The sequence below is a fragment of the Solea solea genome, chromosome 17, assembly GCF_958295425.1.
Source record: "Solea solea chromosome 17, fSolSol10.1, whole genome shotgun sequence".
Taxonomy (NCBI): domain Eukaryota; kingdom Metazoa; phylum Chordata; class Actinopteri; order Pleuronectiformes; family Soleidae; genus Solea; species Solea solea.
The window spans coordinates 3,905,001-3,925,867 of NC_081150.1; the positions used below are offsets into that span (position 1 = coordinate 3,905,001).

The window sequence follows — 20,867 nt, forward strand, 5'->3', positions numbered from 1 at the left end:
AGGCCATAGAGTCTCTGGCTGTGATCAAAACAGTGACAGCTGCTGAAATGGCTGACCTGGTTACAGGTAACGCAGCAGGGAAACATGGGTCGTGCTTTCTTCAGGTGATGACACTGAACCTGCGCACATGACTCTTCTCCTCAGGGACACAGATTCAAATTCAGGACTGAGTTACTGGCAATAATGTATCACCAGTTATTTATTTCCTGCCTGAAAGAGAGAGCGCATTGAAGCATTGATCATCTGCCTCCATCTTGTCCTCTCCCTTGTGTCCTGTCTTCATGTCCTCCTTCACAACATCCATGAACCTTCTCTGTGGTCTTCCTCGTTTCCTTCATCTTCAGCCTCCTTTGTCCAATATAATCACTTTCCCTCCTCTGTACGTGACCAAACCATCTAAACCTGGACTCTCTCACTTGAGCTCCAAACCGTTCAACCTGAGCTGTCCCTCTAATGTGCTCTGTCCATCCTGTTCACTCATTTGATGTTTCATACATAAAAACAGAATATAACTAACCAATGCCAAAGTACACGTCATAAATACCTTTTATATGTGGATTTCTACATTTGTAAAAACAAAAATATTCCTTCTTTGAAAGTTAAACTTCCAAGTTACTATAATATGTTTGGATGGGGAAGAGTTAAATCCAGATAAACCCTAAATCCCACACACTTAAAAGTCTCATTGTTGAATAATATTCCCATCAACCACTTTGGAATTAAACTATGAAATGTAGGTCACATGTGAAAATGAATTTATGTCAGTTTCACAGGGAAAATCCCGTATTACTGCCAAGCCACACGTAGCCAATAAAAATATTATAACTCAAAGTAAAGTGTTTTTGACTGTAATTGCTTATTTATAGTTTGACTCGTTTGGACTTTGGCCCTGACCACAGGTAGTGGCTTGCGGCCAAACCTCGTCCTTTAAGGACTTCATATAAAAAGACGAGCTACTGCATGTTGTTAATTAGTTTTGAGGGCAACACGTCATTGATTAAACACAAATTAGCTGAGGAAGCGGCAGATTTACAATGTGTCGCTGGGAAAGAAAATTGTATTCCCTTGAAATTGTTGGATTAATAAAAAATAAATCTTATCTTTTAACAAAAAGAAACTCTAAAGATATTCCTCAGTTGTTTTTAGACTCTGAACTCTTGGTTGCTAAATCCCATATTCATAAATATAGCACGTATATCATCTTTTCTTTGCTTTCTGAAAGTGAAATCTAACAATATATTGAACAAAAAGAAGCCAGAAAAAGAATGTATAACATTCTCTATTGTGTGTAATGCTGTCATTGGATTTTAATTGAATTTGAGTTTGTAAAAAGTAGCAAAATAAAGTGCTCACTGATTGGCTGAGCTCAAACTGAACTGTTGTGACGTCATTACACACGCCTGCGGACGCAGCTGTGCTAATTGCTTCCCGCTGCTTTGAGCTGTTCAGGTGTGTTTCTAAACCTTTACTTCACTAATATTACACATACATGTACATTTACATGTTTTATCTCATCACTTATGACATGATTAAGATAAAACACAAACACAGACAGGTTTTACAACAGTGTCTCAATGATACACTACAGTTTAAGTGTCTCTGTCCCTGGTGTATGCGTCATGCAGTGTGACTGCAGCACTCTTTTACTGAGGTGTACAGCGACATCTGCTGGCTAAATGTCAATACTACACATTAGGGGGAACACAAATCATTTATTATAAAATTGGTAGCATTTCATTTAAAAGTGAGCACCAACAATGCCTCAGTTCAAACAAGGTGAAAGACACCACGAGGGCAGATGTCGACGTAAGTTTGTGTTCCCGCGTGGACACGACTGAATATAAATATTGAAACATATAAAGTTTTGTATAACATAGACAATACAGAGGTAACAGACAAAAATCAATACAGGAGCAAAGGAGACACTAAAGTTTTATTTTCTCTCTTTCAACAAAATGTTACAGGAATCTTTCGTGCTTGTGTGTGTGTGTGTGTGTGTGTGTCTGTGTTTGTGTCAGGAAACATGGATTTTAGGACTAAGTGATACAAAAACAACAAAATCAACAAAAGCAAATTAAGCCTTGTGCTTATACTCGCATGGAACTTTCGAGGCGGGACTATATTAACGTCTAATTAAAGTTCATGTCACACTTATCCTGAACTAATATTATTGCAATCATTTTATAAATATGTTGTAAAATCATAGCTGTAAACATACAGGTATCTCGTTGTGGCACTTAAGAATAAATGACTAGGCTTTCAACCATTTTCCTCATTCACAATTTTCGTGACAATGGAAATTCCCCAGAATCGTCTTAATGCACCTGCTTTTTATTGCAGTGAGCGATTAAAAAAAACAATTGTTCATCGTTTAATTAATATTTGTAGGTGGGTGTACAAAAGAGCAGACAACGATGGGGGATTAAATTAAAACTCACACTCAGTAATGATGCTAAAGACTGCTACTCTCTGTACAAGACAAAACACTACGACAAAGATAAAATACCCGCTTTAAAATGTAGACGTACAGTCGCTGAGAGGTGTGAGCCCCTCTGTGTTGGTTATCTGTGTGGTTCAGACTGAACAGACGCTCAGACGTTCAGAGGTGAGGACAGTTTTCACTGTTGGGTTTTGCTTTGAGCACCAGTTTACTGACACTTTACTCAGTGATCCATGGGATGTGAGCTCTCCTGCTCAAACACAAGTCCAGTGGTTGAATAAGAAATAAAAGCTGTGCCTGACGGTGCCACGTCTGCAGAGTCTTAATCCTCTCTGTCTCTGTCACACTCTCCACTGCAGCTCAATGCAAATGGAAAAGCAGATGAAAGTGTGTTAAGTCCGCAGCGGCAGCCAGTGACCGAGGCCCTCGAAGAACCTCTGCACGTTCACGGCGTAGAAGTTCACGTTTTGGGTGAAGTCTGTGCAAATGTTGGAGTAAGTGTCCACCAGGGTGCAGTAGAGAGCGGTGCCCCCTATGCTGATCACCACGGTAACCAGGCACAGCAGCAGGAGGATCAGGCAGGAATCTCCACCTACCTCATCTGTGAGGTAAGAAACACAGCACAGAGTTAAATCCACTTATTTATAAAGTCAGAACAGAACTGTGGAAACAAGTGCTCTCACACCTGAAATCAGTCCTCTAGTCACAATGAGATCATCTGAAAGTGTACCTTGCTCGATGCCGTCGTCTGGTTCACTGAAGCGAACTTTGCGCGTGGAGTTGGGTTTGATGTCAGAGGTGCTGGGGGGAGGCAGGCCATCCAGCGACGCTCTCCTCCTCTTCAGAATTGAGACCAGACCATCAGGAGAGGAGATCTACAGACAATTTAGTTGAGTTAGTTTATTGAGTTTCAATGATGGAGCTTGTTCATCTTCTCCAACATCTGATGAGAAGACGAGGAGATGTTTTCAAACGTGTGAAAAGTACAGTCGCTCTGAGTGTTGTATTTGTATTCTGAATGTGTGCTATAAGAAGTTATAGATTATATCTAACATTTAAGTAGTGTGGAGGAGCAGTGCATGAGCAGCAGGGACAGGTTTGTTAGGACACAAATCCAGAAAGAGTCGTCAGGCTCAGGCTGGGTTTGATCACACTGAGTGAATCAGGCTGAATTTAAATGATGCTGTATTAAAAATACAGTGTAGGGGGCGCCAGAGAGCTCAGTTGGTAGAGCTGGGACCCCATTTGGACCCTTTGCAACCCATGGTACCCTGCTGTGTGTCTTCCCCCTTCTATCTAAGCCCTTTTTCAAGCTGACCCTGTCCTGTCTAATGAAGACATAAAAGCATAAACATTAAATAAATAGATATATAAAGAATAACACTAAGTGATTAAAGGTATAATCTGATTAGATTAGAACCGGCACTTATTATTTATGACAGGTCAGTGAACGCATCACACAGGATATTGAAGCGTCCACGGTGGATGTTATCCTTTCAGTCCACATTAAATAAATATGTGATACGATTACATAAACAGTTATCAGTGGTTACAGTTTAACAAGAGTTAATGAAGAAGAATTGATTGTTGCTAATGGTGAGTCTGAAATCGTATTATACTAATATAAGTGCTGCTCATAACTCATAAGACTATCTCTGTGTGTGTGTGTTCATGGGGCAAGAATTAGCTTCCTCCTGGATGCAAAGTTAACCTTTGTTATTTGCCGTAACCATAAATAACCATAAATAAAGGCTAACGACCACCTGTGTGACAGTCAGAGTATGCTTCAGCTTTAACTGTCGGCTTTGGTCGATATTCTCTCAGGCTCAGTCGGGTTTGGACAGAAAATGCGGCTCCTGCATGAGACAACAACGACTTCAAACATTGTTTTCCTGTACAGTATGTACCACTACAACATTTATTTACTCATGCTTATTGAAAAACGTAATGACAACATTAGTTTTTGTAAAAATCAGGTTGGAATTCCCAGCATGTAAATGCTGTTTTTCAGCTAAGAGGCTTTTGTCTGCCTTGTGTTTGTTGTTAAACAAAAGAGCAGCAGACTCCCCCCCCCCCCCATTTAAAAAGAAAATCCTAATCTCTAAACCAGTGCAGTAACACACAGTATTGACATATGCTGACTACAGTGAAGCCATGGAGTCATCTGCTGCAATCATTTATAGGTCAATTATCCAGTGAAGCAATGAGGTCAACACTAATGCTGGACCTGAACAGGAGGAACATCGATGTGTCATGTGTTACTGCTGACGGCTGTTTTTATCTCTTTTATTATAAATAAATGTGCATGTGTAAAACAATCTGTCAGGGGAAAGTCATGTTTGTGAATGTGAGCAGAGAACAGATGCATAGATCAGTGTTTAGGTTCAGACTACACAGATGATTCTGGGAGCATTTGGGGCACATTTTCTGGTTTATGGTGAATATATATATATATATATATAAGCACTGAAGGGCAGCCTGACATGGTTCATTGGCTGTAAGTGGATGTGTTTGCAGTTCATAAAAAAGGATTTATAGGATTAATTGTTGACAGTTTTGCTCTTGGCTCGATTATAAGTGGAGTGTGTACCTTCTGTATGAATGAGGATGAAATGTGTGGTTTATTCTGTTGGTGTTGGTTTATATGAGCGTGTTGGTTGGAATTCATTGTCTACACATAAAGACTAAAAGATTAGCGGATATTTATTTACAAAGCTATTCTCGCTCCTTACGTGTTGACATTTATCAGTCAGGGGAGCTCTGGATGAGCTCGGGATCCTGTCGCCTTCATTCCCAGGATATTCTCTCACTGTCTGTCAAAGGTCAGAACTAAATTGGTGGAAAAGGGCTTTGACATTTGCTGCTCCGTTTGCCTGGAGTGAAAGATTTGAAATTTAAAGGCTTGTTCTCACTGGTTGTTTTTTAGAAGATTACTGGACGACCTAGAAGCAGACACATCTGTCCGTACATGTTCTCTCTGATTTATGGGGGTTTATGATGACGATTGTGATCCTGATAATTGCTTATTTATAGTATGTATGGGTGCTGACTCTAACCTTGTTGTACTTTGTAACTGTGCTGCTGCTTGTCTTGGAAAAAAAGATTTTTAATCTCAACGTGTTGTTTTTTAAAAATAATAATTTATTATTATTATATATAATAAATAATAAAAAATAAAATTATTCAGGAATAATTACAACATGCAGTTGTTTCAGTGTTCAGTGTTTCAGTGGGTGTAAAGAATTATAATTCATATAAATCCTCTTGTTAAAGCAAAGTAGTGCTTGGAGCTAAATGCTAACGAACCTTGTTTAATATGTATTGAAGCTAGCCTTTGCTAATTAGAAAAGCTTTATTTTTACAGAATCAAACATGATTGACAAACATTCTAGTTATTTTTGTCAAAACAAAATAATATTGGGTGGATTTAAATTGAGTTTTTTAATTGCTTTATTGGAAATATGGAGTAAACATTTGAGTAGATGTAAAACATGTAAAAATCAGTGATAATATGTAGAAACTGATGAGTGATTGAACTAGTGTTTCTGTTTAGAACTGAGGGTTATGATTTATGAAAGGATTGTAAACCACAGTGGTTGGATTATAACAACAGTTTAACAAGAGTTAATAAATACTGATTGTCATTAACGGTGAGTCTGAAATTGTATTCTGCTCGTGAGTTCGTGGGGCTGGTTTTTGTTTTCTCTGGAAGGTAATGATAAGTTTTGTCATTTGTTGTAACCATAAATAAAGGCTAACAACCACCTGTGTGACAATCACAGAGTGCTTCAGCTTATTCTGTGTCTGGCTCGGCCAAAAAATACAGGGTGTGTGTCGGGTTCAGACAATATTCTCTTGGCCTCAGTCGGGTTCGGACAAAAACATGCAGCCTGAGACAAACTCTATGTTGTTCCCTGAATCTATTTACTTTTCCAACAAAGCCTTTCCTCATGAAATATTTTCAGAACTGGCAGACGCCCCAAGAATCCTGACATTTAGTCGAGTACTGAGGAGCATTTAAGAGAACATTAGTCACGGCAGTCGTCAAAGGCAAACCATGTGTAAAACACAGCAGCAGACACACTCCCTGTGTGAAAGTCAATATCACCAGAGTAAATACTAATCATCCTGAGTATAACATGACTCTGTGCAGCAAATGTCACCGCAATCTACTGGGACATTTCACTAAAACCCACAAATGTGTGGATCTAAGTGACTGAACCGCTTTGTAACACACAGGCTACATTCACATTACCAGGCTGAAGTGACTCATCTCATTTTTCTCAACTGTGACTCAGATCTAGTTTTATTTCATGGCTGTGTGGACACTTCAGTATGAAGACATGGTCCAACAACAGCAGTCATATCAGAATCCGTGCCGACCGTTGTCATCATTATCAACAGTGGACGAGAGTGTGTCTTCCTCTAGATCTAAATCTCATCCACAGATTTGCCGCGACTGCTTGTGAACGTCCTCACACTTCAGTACAAAAATATGACATTTCTGTTGCTGCTGCAGGCAAAAAGGTATCAGCGTATGTGCACTCGTGACGTTTCAGAGGACAGTGTGAACTTTTAGTGACAGTGGTATCGCTGCACGGATATTAATTGAGGTTGTGTGCAAGATAAAAAAAGACAAGGACTGTGCCATGCCTTTGATATTTTAGTTCAGTATAGCAGACCTACCAATGGCTGTATCCTTCTAAAGCTCCTCATCCACCGCTGACAAACCCACAAACACCTGCCAACATCTGGCTCACAATCAGCATTTACTCCTGGGTCACATGACTCTGCAGCAGACTCTGAGTTAGCAGTGATGTAAACATGACACCCAGGTGAATGCCGTCTAATCCCAGTCTGCACTGCACCTTTAGCAGTGTGACCTTTTGCTGCTCAACCATCATAACACCGTCACTGCGCTCTGTGATGCTTTCTTCTGTTGTGTGTTGCATGTCGGTTGACGACAGCACGTTTGTGATGTTGAATGTGACTCACTGGCAATGGGAACCTTTTTTTAGCTGGTTGTAAATGAGAGAAGGGATCCTAGAGTATGGTGGTGCATTGGTTCTGCCCATAGATCATATATCATCTATATATCATCTTATATATAAAAATGTATGTAGTGTGCTTGTTTGAAATGTGAAGCAAAGAAAGTTTGATGGAAGTTGCAGTCAGCCACCAGGGGGTGACGCTGCTGAGTGCAAAAAAATTAACTGTGTGAAAATGAGCTTCTAATTGTCACTTCATTTAAACTGTCAGTAAACATATTTCTGAAGAGTTAATGTTCTCAATCTCAGAAAAATAGATAGTTCACATAATGAGTCGACACCCGTGTGACTGACAGCTGGTATTATCTGTTTTTAAACACAGTGTCTTCAAATGCTCCTCTTAGTTCAGCTCTGTCTGCTGCTGCTGTTTCTTTTTTGTTTGATGCATATACGACTTATTGCCTCAGTGTATATCCATGCATCAGTAGCTCTAAATAAATAACTTAAAGGCAATCAGTCCAGCTCTGTGCATTATTGATTTTTTTTTTCTTTAAAATTGTTTCGACTTTTTAATCCACTCTGTGTAGTTTTCATGTAATGAGACAATCAGGGAGAAGAGAATGTAATTGTGCTGATGGAAAAACTCCAAAACACTTATGAAATGTGACGCAATATTTACAGAGACAGGAGTCCCACCCATGGCTCACCCCGTCAAATCTCCACTGGATTGCATAACAGCCATGAACCTGATCCCGTCATAACGGGAAATTCAGCTTGTTCTGATTATTTGGAACAGCTCTGATTTCACAGAGAAACAGGCCCCTCCAGCTCCAGAGTCTGAACCAGGACATGATGTCTTGGCTCGGACACATTTGGCAGAGTAGACATCCTAAATGTGGAGCCACCCCAGTGCACATAGGTGGAGGGGTTTGAACATAAACAAGTGAAACACAGAGATCAGGGGGAGTGTCCCGGCAAAGACAAAGAAGTGTACGTTACGTAAAGACCGTATAAAACAGGAGAAATCAGTAAGAGAGGAAGGAAAGAAGGAACAAAGGGCTGGTGATGATGGATGGATGGAAAAAAAGACAGGTGGCAGGAAGACGGATGGGTATGAGCTTCAAAAAGATTTTTGCCCTTCACATTCAGCTCGTGTCCTAAACACATTACATAACTAGCAACATTATTATTATTATTAAAAATCACTCCACATGTGCAGGAAAGAGTGAGAGAGTGGACTCCTACCCCTTCCGTGTTGGACAGTTTGGCCAACTCCTTATCTGAAGCCTGAGGGACTCCTGAGGGCCACTCCACCTTCACTTCCTCCTCCTCTTCTGGTGTCTCTGCACACGTCCCCTCCTCCTCATCCTCTTCTTCTACTTCCTGTCCTTCCTCAAAAACCTCTTTCTCTTCCTCTCCAACCTCTTCTTCATCTCCCTCCTGACCTCCCGTCTGCAGAGAAGATGTCTCTGATCCAGAGTTCATCTTCTGTTCTGGTTCTACATCTCGGTGTGATGTTTCTGGATTGGTGACGAGAATAGTGAAGAGACGTGGGACAATGGTTATTGATTATTATTTGACCTTGTTTTGGATTGATGTTCATGGCGGTAACATCAAAGTTAAGTCATGTTCAGTCATCAAAACATCTGCTTTCATCTTCACTGTTTGCTACAGTGACAGAAGTTTTAGAGATTGATCAGAATGGTTCAAATGGTGTCTGGGTGAACCTTGCAAAACTAATTACTCATCAACTGAAATTGGTCTTTGCTGTTTAGCTAACGTAAGCATGCTGTTTGGCACCAGCTTAGCATCAGCATTCATTGTGGACACATTATTGCACACAGTTAGCATTTAGCTCAAATCACAGCCATGAAAAAAATGTCAATTAAATGTTTTTGTTTTTTTTTTAACCAACCATACTATTTTTAGCATTTGAAAGATCATGCATTTATTGTACAAATCTAGCTGTCAATCACATGGTCTCCACACCCCAAAACATGCTCTGCCTGAAAATCATTTGATCCTAAAGAGACCAAAATCTGAACCTAATGACTGAGATCATAGGAAACATCTTAGGAAAATGAAAATGTCTTAAACTTCATTGACTTCTTTTCAGACCTGGAGACACAGAGCTATATTGTCTATATTCATACACACAGTATGACTTGTTTACCTTCATTATGACAGCACTGCAGTGTCTGGTTCTTCATCTGTTGTATCAAAAAACACAGGACAGCATTAATTATTCTTAAAAACAGAGTCTGAAACTGATTCATGAGCAATGTAGAGAGAGAAGATTCCCTTGTCTTACCTTTTCCACACTGATGGTTGGTCTGAGGGATGCGCAACAGAAAAAGAGAGAGAGGAAAAAAGACAGTCAGCAGAGGAGAGGTCAAAGGAGATTACTGCTCTGTTATTCAACATATTTTTAAAACACTCAAATTATTCTTCAGGCTCTTTTCATCTCTTCTTTAGCCAAATCGAATCCACCTGCACAAACTGACCTGCGGCTACAATCACATGCAGGCGGAGTCACAGATCTGCAGCAGTCTGTCTGTTTGTGTCTGGTGGAACTCACTGTCCTGCAGTAACCTTTTCAATCCTGTCACAACTGTAGATTTTTCCCCAGTAATCCCCATAGTGCGCCTTCATACATTATCAATGTCCCAGCTCGGGTTATGACTCTTCAGCGAGTCCACAAGAAAGTACAGTAAAGCAAAACTGGTGTTAGAGGGTCTATGTCTGACATGATAGAGGTAAGAAAATGTGAGCGGTATGAGAGGAATTTGAGAGACTTTTGGCTCTTTGAGCTCCTGCATTGTGGCCAGGAGTCGAGGCATGGGGACATTTTTAATAACAAAGAGATGCTGGAAAGAGCCAAAAGTCTGCTGCTGACTCTCACCACACCCTTGGGAGGAGTTTCTGTGGTTGCTCATAAATAAAAACAGCTGTGGGTGAATCCATGGTCTTTCCCATGTGTCTGTATCAAGTTAAACACATCATTGTGTTTTTAAATTGTTAATGTGTACCTGGGATGTGTCTGACAGATCTGGATCAAGGCCTGGATGTAGTTCTCACTGACTGTGTCGGTTTCAGCAGGAACCTCAGGAACCTCACTGTTGTCAGGGTTCTTCTCTCTCCACCGACTCTCTGGTGAGAAGAAAAGAAAGCACACTGTTTGTCTTGTGGTTGCACAGAATTGCATGTAGGTTTTTTTTATAGAGGGGGAATATAGACACATGCAGTACCCCAGTTCTCCTGTAGGGCAGCAAGGTTGGAGAGCAGACGTTCATGGTAGAGCTTCTCCAGCTGGAGGAACTGAATGGCCCACTGATCTGGTAGCAACACTAGTTAAGGACAAACTGGCGTCCATTCAGTGATATTTACATTATTACAGCAGCAAAGACAGTGAAGGCAAAGAAAATAAATAATAAACATGCATTTTTTACATCTAGGAATGTACAATAAAGAAGATCTTGACTATAAAAACAGAAACTTCAGTTTATACTTAATGTCCATGAACCCATTTGTCATGACGACTAAATCAATGAAACATGTTTTTTTAATTTAAATACACAATAGTTAATGTTGCTGCTAGGGGAATCTTTATCAAAACAATAACCGAAGACCTCATTTGACGACATTGTGAAGCAGTGTGGGATTATGGGAACTGTCTTCACCATCACTGCAGATGAAAATCTATCACTGCCACTCTTGAGGGTAAAGTGGATGACGTCATTAAAGAATGGCCATAGTGAAACAGTCCATATGTCACATATTATAGCTTTAAAGCTTATGTAGGCAGGATTACTGGAAGAATATTGTTGAGTTTTATATGTAGGTTAATAAAATACTAATGTTTGACGATCACAGTCCTCACACTGACTCTGAGCGGCTCTAGACAAACCCTCCATCTCTGAAACTCTACTTTTTTTCTGTTTCTTTGCAGTGTAGGAAGCTGTTGCCAGTGCTGGTGTCGCAATCTTTAGAGTGAAGTGTTCTATATGTTAAGTGATTGTGGCAGAGCAGCCAGTAGGAATGCTGTGTCTCTCTCTCTCTGAACTGCCCTGTGATGGGTTAAAGCCTCTAGGGAAGGGACAGAATTAGCAAAGGCTGTAAACAGAGAGGAGTGAAGTGTTATTCTCGTTCAGATTACTTGATTCACATGATACAAAAAGGTTATTATGACCCATAAGGGTCTGGTGACTCACCATGGAGCATGGATGCATCTTTTTACATTATTGATAAAGAAAATGGACAAATGCATAGCACAGTGAAGCAAATAGGGTCTCATATGACCAAGTGGTCCAAAAGCCCAGATAAATCAGGCTTTTCTGGGTAATTCTATAAAAAAAAGAAAAGAAAAAACATTTCCGCTCCTCAGATACCATCAAGGATAAAGGAAAAAACCCATTAGTGAAGATAAATAAAATAAGAACTTATCATTGCCAGTTTAAGCTGGTGCACCACATACACATACAGTTAGAAAGGGGAATTAATTATGTATTTCTACTGTTAAAACAAATTTACATAGAGAATGATGTAAAGCTGTCGCTCTCTCGTGTGAATACAGATGTTTCTCTTCCTGTCGCACAAAACCCTTCTCCTCCATAAATCCAGGGGGTGGGTTTTTTTTCTGTCACTGAGTGCAGCGAGATCTGACGACAGCTGTTGCCAGGTGAACAACACAAACACAACCAGAACAAACTACCACTGCACACCCTAAGTACGGGGAACACCCAGTAACTCAGGGACAAAGACACATAGAAAAGAACAGAACTCAGTGAGGGGGAGTGTGTGTGTGTGTGTGGGGGGGGGCTGACCGAAAGATAACACAACAAAGAGACTCTTGCACTTTGACGTCAGCCATACATCGATGGAAATGTAATCCAGTATTTACATTGTGATTGCTACATCTAGATTGCTGACTGGTGTGGTCTTTAACATTCATCAGACTGATATTAGCGCTAAACTCCTGTTCAGCCAATGAAAACACAAGCACCTTTTTGTGTGTGTGTGTAAGAGAGAGAGAGACTTATGTGTCCGTGCCTAGAAATAGAGAACTTAGGTCAGTATGTGCAAAAAAGGATACAGTCTTCTTGGAGTGAGTAGGCCTCTGCAATCTGAAAAAACACAACATCCATTGATTAAACAGGAGGTATAGAATGCAAATTCATGTGCAGGATTCTTCTGTTATTCAGTTATTCTGAGGCTTAAATTAAATCATGTAAAACATCTCAAGGAACTCAGGAGGAATCAAAGCACTGGAAATGGTCTCATGAAACACTAATGAGGTTTTAATGTGGAGGTTTTTCTTAGAAATTCACCAAATTCCATCAAAGACGAGAATCACATGTGAGGCAGATCCGTGCAGACGACCTGAGACATGAACGTCACATGCTGCTACTTATGGTCCAGATTAATGTGTCTCTGTGTGTGTGTGTGTGTGTGTGTGTGTGTGTGTGCCTCCCCCCTCACTCACTGCTACGTGATTTGATAAAACTATAAATAGTGTGAAATATGAGGAAAGGTTACAGATCCTGCTGCAGAATTTGCCTTATTCAAATTGCTTGTTTCATCTCAGTCACAAACCACAAGATATTAGATGTCCTGTCACGTACAGAATATGCATCAAATCCTGCAATTGGCCTGAAGATGAACATGAATGTTCTCTATGTTCATCACACCGTGTATGGCATAAACAAACACCCACAAAAAGAAAAAAGAAAACAAATATCTTTAACTTATTCTTCAAAATAGCCAAAGTAAATAAATGCATGGACCTTCATCTTAAGCTCACTATACTTTGATTGGTCTTTGACTTTATCATGATCTCATAAGATTGCTGTAGGAGACATTTCTTGTACGTTCACTCATACTTGGCCAATAATGCCGATTCCGATCGTGTCTGGAGAATTGGGCGTGGACACGTGGCAGATGTGTGGTGTGCAGTGGGAGATGCATTTTGGACAGTAGGAGGATGTTTGAAGCATCCAGTCGAGGGCGTGTCACATACAGATGTGAAGCCTCTCACTCATTCACTCACTGCGGAGTCTCCTCTTTGTTCTCACATGAGCTCAGTCGGATATTGAATGGAGATTTAAGACTGAGCTGGCAGAAGAATGTCCGGCGTAGCTTTAACAGACATCTGCATTCTCACAATCTTCACACTCAGCAGAGAATGTCTGGAGTGCAGTGCATTTTAACTGATGATGCTTACAACTGTAGATCAAGCCTGCATTATCATAATCATGATTTACAAGCAGCTCAAAAAGATTCAGGCTCATATAGATTTGAACATACTGACATATTCGGTACAGCAGGTATTTGCTGCTATGTCCAAGTATGGACTCACATGTCTGATAGTGTATGAAAGACACTGACCACATCCTGCTAAAAATGGGCCTGTATGATGAACATAGTTATCTTTAGAGTGGGCAATCAGTCACACCAACAGAAACCAAAATAAAAATGTATTTAAGTGCTTTTGTTAAACGCTGCTTCAACTCTCATTTTCCCTTTCTGAGTATTTGAGGCAAACCAGCTTTGCTTTGGTTCCGTAATAACTGGCAGCAATGCAAAGTAAAGACAAGCTCCTGAATGCACCAGACAGATTCATCATTGTGTCTCAGTGTCGCACACAGAGCTGCGTCAAACAAATGATATTTCTGCTCTGATCCTTCTCAGCTAAACACGCAGACCCAACCACACCATATTTATCACACCGCTAATTAGAACGTCTGTTTGAACGCTGCAATTATGGTCTGAGGCAGCCGGGGATGAACAAAGGAGCAGTGGGTCGCTGGTTTAAATCCCCTCAACTCCACATAAGGAACAAACATAAGGAACGACATAGGAAAGCAGTCATGAAAGACGTCAGTAGCTACTGCTGATGTCTCCTTCAGCCATGTGTACACGCACATCCAGACCTCAGACTCTCATGTAAATCACTACTTTTATATACATTTGACATGTGAATATGTTTATCTGAGCTAGCATTCAGTCATGTGAGCATGTCTACAGAGACACTGTATTCTCTCTTGGCTCCATGGACGCACGCGTGTGCAAACACACCTGGTGCAGGGAGTGTGGCAGCAGTGTGTAGTCGCTGTTTTCTCCGAGGGACTGCAGCGAGGCCAGCAGCTCCGGGCTGAGGCCCAGAGGTCCGTCTCTGGAAACACTTCCTGGAAACGCACAGCACAAACAAACACTTCAATGAAATACACCTGAGATGTTCTAGTAGGGTTATTTTTAAGCACTGGCATACGACACGTTTGTAGTGGCTTTAGCTGTGCTTCATTTGTCAATGGCTGACATAAGAAATCGGATGGAAATGTACACTTTTGATATGAAAATATCACAAATATCACAGGAAAACACTTCAACATGCTTTACAAAGACTCCAGCTGATATTAAAGGAACACTGTGGAAGATTTTGTGGGGTGAAATAGCATTCAGCAACCAACTGACTGCAAGCAAACACAGTAATGTGCTTTCACACCAGCACGACTCCCCTTAAGCCCATGTTCACACCAGTAAAGTGGAACCACAGAGTGCTTGAAGTGGGCCGGTTCCGTCCGATATGAAGGACCCACACTTGTGTATTTTACTCATTTGAGTACCAGCACTTCTCATGAGATGTCAGCACTATTCACCTGTTCTTGAGTCTAGTGCCTGGAGTTTTTATTTTTATTGTTACACAAGGACAATATCTATCTGAAGTGTTAATAATGTTATATTCACTGACTTCTGACAGCGTGATAAAAGGACACTAAATAAAATGGCCTGTGTGAAAGCTGGCAAAATCTGTAATATAAGGACAGTTTTTAGTGACTTCAATTTGGACTAAATATTTAAATAAATAGACGCTGCAAACATCAAATATCTTATATTTACTGATAAATGTCATAATTTAGTGTTTAATGATTTAGTAATATGGACAGATAGGTATAAGGGGAGTCCTGGCACTTATTTTTCTCCCACTTTACACCGTGCCACCACCCGACATCATCTATGGTGGATGTTGTTCAATACACAACTTGAAACATGGCAGATCACACTGTGCTTCTTTAATAACTTCTGTTAATTCGTAAAATTGGTGGTTTGTTTTTTTCCAGAATTTTCGGATCTTGTGCTTTTGACTTCAACCGTGTCTTTTTTTCTGCGGTCACAATGTGTTTGCAACTGCTGTGACGTAACTGCAACACAAGTGTTGCTCTTATATAACGTGGCTTATCAGCTCCAACGGTCGAGTACATCGTACCCATCTGAGGGAACCATGGCTTCCTTACAGCTCAATATCATCCCGATCATCTCAGTCTGTTTGTTCAGGTGCAGCAGTTTGAGGGAGACACTGCTCCACAGATGGATGATGAGCTTATTGTTGTTTTGAAAATGCTTTCAGTCACTTATCTGCAGGATAATGTGTGTTATCTGTTCTACTGTGTCTCAGAGTCTAATCAAGGCGCTCAGGGGTCATTTAAAGCTGCAGTGAGTAATTTCTAGTGATTTGTTTTCTGTTGTTTTTGATGATATTATTCTGCCTGTGATCGATCTTCATGAACAAACACTATGTGTATGCTGTGTCCTTCATCTGAAAAGAGGCTCTGTCAAGCAATACTATCAGCCCTGACTGAGGGAGCGCTTGAGTGTATACAGCAGCAGAGCAGATGTGCTCACAGCGGTCCTACTATATATTATAATATAAAAACAGAATTCCCTTACCTGTGGTGTTATCAAGTAAAGCCCCGTCTTCTCTGTGAGTAGGTCCAGTATCTGGACCTTGTGACAAGCTGGTGCTCTTGTTCCCCATCACCTCCATCTTCTCGTCCAAATCAATCTTCCCTGACAGTTTGTCTGAGACCCTGCACTGAGCCGTGGCTGGGTCTCTTTTGTGGGTCCTCGCTAAAACATGAACTACTTCCTTTATTAAATACTTCCTTTGAGTGAGTCGTACAAATTAGGAACGTTTGTGTTGCTCTCAAAGCTCCAGGGAAGTTTTCCAGGGGGCGTCTCTACCACTCGAGTCTCAGAGAGTGTGGGTTTGTGATCACCCCTCAAGGAGCATGTGATATAATCTCTCTCCTGGGTGGCCACTAAGACAGGGATCAGAAATGTCCATCAGGGTTTATGAAGGCCGGGTTAGGGAGCATGAAGTCCCCCACAGTTCTCGCTGACTTTTCAGCAGTTTATTTTTGCTGGTCTCTTCTCTCTGGCAGCGTCGCTTCCTTTCCCTGACACAGCCAAGCTGTCAGAAAAAGATGGTACATTTTAGAAAGCGAACATTATATGTAGGCTTCATGCATTCAGACTGTTCTGACATGGAGAGAAAGAAGCTAAAGAGAAGCAGCACTGCTGCTGGAGGAGACGGTAATTATTCCACTGACTGAAAGGGACGTCTTTGTGTCCAAACCATGACTGCCCACTGAGGCATGGCAGAGTGCTCCATTCTGAATAACTCCTTGGCTGAAAACAGCAATATGTTATCATTCAGTATGTAACAGAACAGACACACAACACTGCGACTGAACGATTTTCAATAAATATCTAATTGCGATTGTTTTGAAAGGAGTTGGGATTGCGATACGATTCACGATATCAGAGGAAATGGAAATGTTTTCATTTTCATTTGAAAAATATGATTACTGTGTGGTATTTGTGCAGATCTGTAAGAAACAAAGCTGTTCTCTTCAGTCTGTAGAAAAAGATGTATATAGATCAAGACAATAAATAATCTCAAATAATATTTTTGGCACACATTTTGGCTTTAATAAATATTGCGGCTCCTGTGATTTGTAGTTTGTTTTATCTTTTGTTTTGTGGCTTCTATTTTATTTTTGTATTCAAATTAGGGCTGCAACTAACAATTATTTTCATAATCGATTAATCTGTCGATTGTTTTCTCCATTAATCGAGTAATCTTTTGGTCCATAAAATGTCAGAAAATACAAATAAGCGTTTCTCAAACCTGGAAAGAATAATGTTCTCAAATGTCTCGTTTTTGTCCAAAACTTTTTAATGATTTCTTTGTTTCGTGGAGCAAAGAAATCAGAAAATATTCACATTTACGAAGCTGAAAAATCAGAAAACCAATGAATCGTCGATAGTTGACGATTCATTTAGTAATCGATTAATTTGGTAATTGTTTCAGCCCTAATTCAAATGTCAAAATATTATTCCATTATACTTTGATTTGAAAGTCAATTATTGACCACGCACAGATGTTGATGCACATATTTAAATATACACAACAGTATATTGGATTTAAACAATTGTTAGATATTAAGAAGTTATGGAAATTGGAATTTGTCTCTGTTGGGACCTCTCAGGATTTTAACTGATGACCCCTGCTGTAGGTAATTACCAGTTTTGTTAACATAGTATGTGTGCATCTGTTCTGAGCTCACCAGATGTGCACAACTGGGCCATATAGAGGTCATAAATGGAGACTCTGACCTGCTGTAGAAGCTGCATTTCTGCCTGGTGAAACTTGTGTTTTCATGCGCAGTGAGTGCTCTGAGGGCTTGTAATCTGTGTGAAGAACTGTGCATGTGAGTAGTCATGTGAATATTCACAATTATTACAATATGGAATGTGACACCGACACATGTGAACAGGGACTGACTCATAAGGAGGGATGTGTAGCATGAAATGAGGAATGACGCAGTGAATGTGATTGATAATGTGAGAAACTACAGAGGCATCAACAAACAGCCTTTTAGAGAATAGCAATAATATATTTTAAGCCTACACAATACAGTTTTTATCATCACTGCTGCCCATTTTCCAATGGGAAGCCTTACGACTTTTTCTTGCTTTTATGCAGCTATCAATCTTTATGAAGGCAGTCAATATACACAGACTTGAAATAGTGATTTCAAGTCTGTGTTATTAAATAATAATAATATTATTATTTTTCTAAAATATAATATTCTAAAATATTAAGGATCACAACAGTCAGAGACCAATAAACAGTGGAGAATTTTAACTACATCACTAAAAAATCGTGAGACAGCAGAGTTGGATCACTGACATTAAAAGAGAACATAGAAGACAGAGCGATGGGAATCCACAGGCAACAGATAGTGATCACTTAAGCTAATCATCGTAAATGTGTGGTTTTTTTATTATCATTAAATTACATGCTTTTATTGGGGTGTGTAAGCGTTCTCTGTATTAGGATTAGAAACAGTTTATCAGAAAGTGAGACATGTCAGAATACTGAATACTGCAGTGACTGTTTCCATACATTTGAAAAACACATGGTGCATTCTCAGGGTCCAACATATGCAGTCTGTGTTGAGTTCTGTGATTTACTGCTGACTCTTCCGTTTTTCAGAAGCTATTTCCTGCCAACATGGCAGAGTAAAGACAGTGAGTCAACGTGCAGCGTCTTATTTACATTATTTTTGCAAATCTGGCAACAAACTCAATGTAATGCAATGTTTGAAGTGATTAGTTTGATGTCAATGGGATTGCAGTGACCATTTTAAACGCTGTTGGCCGCTGTTGTGCATATTTCACATACATCACCTTTATTTATTTATTTTACTTTTCTTGTGTATATTTTTTGTATTTGATGTTATCACACCAGTGGGTGGCCGGGTGCGCGTGGGATAAAGTCACTGATGGCGCGTGCAGCTGACGTCTTCGAGCGCCACACAGCATCTCGCGCTCTGTGCTTGTTTTGGTTCCGAACTACAATTGATGTTCTCTGATATTTCCGATTAAAGCGAGTTTTGTGAGAACATGTGTTGTTGACCTAACCGTGGTGGTGTTGATATAATAAACACAATGCGTCACCATGACAACGCGTCTAAAGTAGGTTATCGACTTAGGTGAGCGTTTCCTCCGGGTATCCTATATGATAACCTCGCCGTTACATCCAGTACTTCCTATTTTTGAAGTGACACCTTTTATAAAAGCCGTCGTACAGTTGATTTAATTCCATTCTATGATTGAGAAAAACAGCAGATATCCCTCCTTCATGTAAGTTAACGTGACATAACAAACGGAGATGTACTCACTGCTGCTGGATGCTGTTTTCTCTCCTGAACATCAGCGTGGAAGTGGGTCTCTCTCTCTTTCTCTCTCTCTCCCTTCTCCTCCTCCTCCTCTTCTACAGCAGCAGCAGCAGCAGCTGTACCCACTCTCTCTCTCTCTCTCTCTCTCTCTCTCTCTGTCTATCACTCTATTTATCTCTTCTTCCTTGTTTACACTTGAATCCGAGAATATTTGTTTTTCAACGCGAGACGCACTGCTATGTTTCTGCACGTCGCGATCATTTATTTATTTATTTATTTATTTATTTATTTATTTAATCACTCGAAAAGATTTGGCCGATGCTGCCACCTGGTGGCGAATGTGCGACACTGTCCGTGTTGGCTGTTTGGTCATCGGTTATGTAACGGTCATATGACGTCGGCGTGAGGATGAAGACTACAAAGAGATTACAAAGGAGAGAGGCCACATAATGTCAGCTGACAAACATGATTCACCCTCACACTCACGCCGGTTAGGATTATTATTATTATTATATCCAAATCTGCATGTTTTTGACGCTGAATTTTAATGCCCTCCTTACAAAAGCCTTTACGGTAAAAAAAAAGTATTCGCTCTGATTTCAGGGCATTCACATCCGCTTTTCAAAATAAAGCACTGACAATGCAGTAACTGAGAGCGAGTTTGAAAGCACATTTTTTAATGTGAAAAATAATGAAAGTCCTCACAGCTACTATATGAAGATAGTTCTGTAAGGTGTCTGAATAAGAATGAAAAAGTTGTTACCAAATTCTACACTTTTAGAGAAATTTCAAGTCCAAAGTCTGATATTCCGACTTAATAATCAAAAATTATTTTGACTATATTTTGACAATAACTATAATAATCACCGTAACAGATATACTGTATATAATATTGTGTCTTCTAAATCTGTTACCGTGATGATTATAGTTATTCGTTCATCCATTACCCGTTTTATTTTGGTGTTCAATTTGGTGTTTTCTCATTTCAGATTGTTTTACTTCCTGTGGCCCTTTATTGTTTGCATCTCTTTCTTGTTTTCCCCAACATATTTTAGTAGATATACAGTTTAATTTGATCCCTGCAACTTAATTTATGCAGTTCCTTGATAGCTTTTCAATAGGTTTTCAATATTCTTTGTCTCTGATTTTTTTTTTTGCATGTTTTTGTCTCTCAGATTGTGTTTTTGACTCTTGGGTGCCAACCATTTTTTCACTGAGTGAAGAGACTGGCCTTTGCATCATGTCTGCGTCTGCGCTTGGGTCTTCTTCTCAGTGTGTAGCATTGAAGCTATTTGGTTGATTTTTACTTGAGATTGAAAGTGAAAGTGTGTCTGTTTTAGAGTCGCAGCAGAGAATTATCACATGACGAGAGGAGCTGGCTGATAAGGCGACAATAAACATTGTATACGTTAAATA

The 20,867-nt window shown here is 40.0% G+C and overlaps 1 protein-coding gene across 2 annotated transcripts; it reads right to left on the reverse strand.

Moving 5' to 3' along the window:
• Positions 1 to 1,914: 1,914 nt before the first annotated feature.
• On the reverse strand, positions 1,915 to 19,675 carry cnstb (consortin, connexin sorting protein b). 2 transcript variants are annotated; one of them, XM_058614292.1, is made up of 11 exons: positions 19,455 to 19,675; positions 16,153 to 16,675; positions 14,503 to 14,612; positions 12,521 to 12,551; positions 10,677 to 10,763; positions 10,458 to 10,578; positions 9,740 to 9,761; positions 9,602 to 9,638; positions 8,674 to 8,948; positions 3,171 to 3,315; positions 1,915 to 3,041 (listed from the first exon to the last, which is right to left on the reverse strand). In XM_058614292.1, exons 2-11 carry the CDS (start codon positions 16,247 to 16,249, stop codon positions 2,833 to 2,835), a joined length of 1,134 nt encoding a protein of 377 aa, XP_058470275.1. In that variant the 5' UTR covers positions 16,250 to 16,675; positions 19,455 to 19,675; the 3' UTR covers positions 1,915 to 2,832. The 2 variants fall into 2 exon arrangements, with proteins under 2 accessions (XP_058470275.1, XP_058470276.1); XM_058614293.1 differs by lacking the exon at positions 19,455 to 19,675 and adding an exon at positions 17,884 to 17,901.
• Positions 19,676 to 20,867: the final 1,192 nt, after the last annotated feature.

What these genes read in the sequence shown, in the direction of transcription:
- cnstb (XM_058614292.1), bottom strand. Translation starts at nt 16,249, where the DNA reads ATGGAGGTGATGGGGAACAAGAGCACCAGCTTGTCACAAGGTCCAGAT. An exon ending in TTTACTTGATAACACCACAG is followed by an intron (nt 14,613 to 16,152) that starts GTAAGGGAATTC and finishes GTGCGTTTCCAG; the next exon opens with GAAGTGTTTCCAGAGACGGA. An exon ending in AGACGACGGCATCGAGCAAG is followed by an intron (nt 3,042 to 3,170) that starts GTACACTTTCAG and finishes CTTACCTCACAG; the next exon opens with ATGAGGTAGGTGGAGATTCC.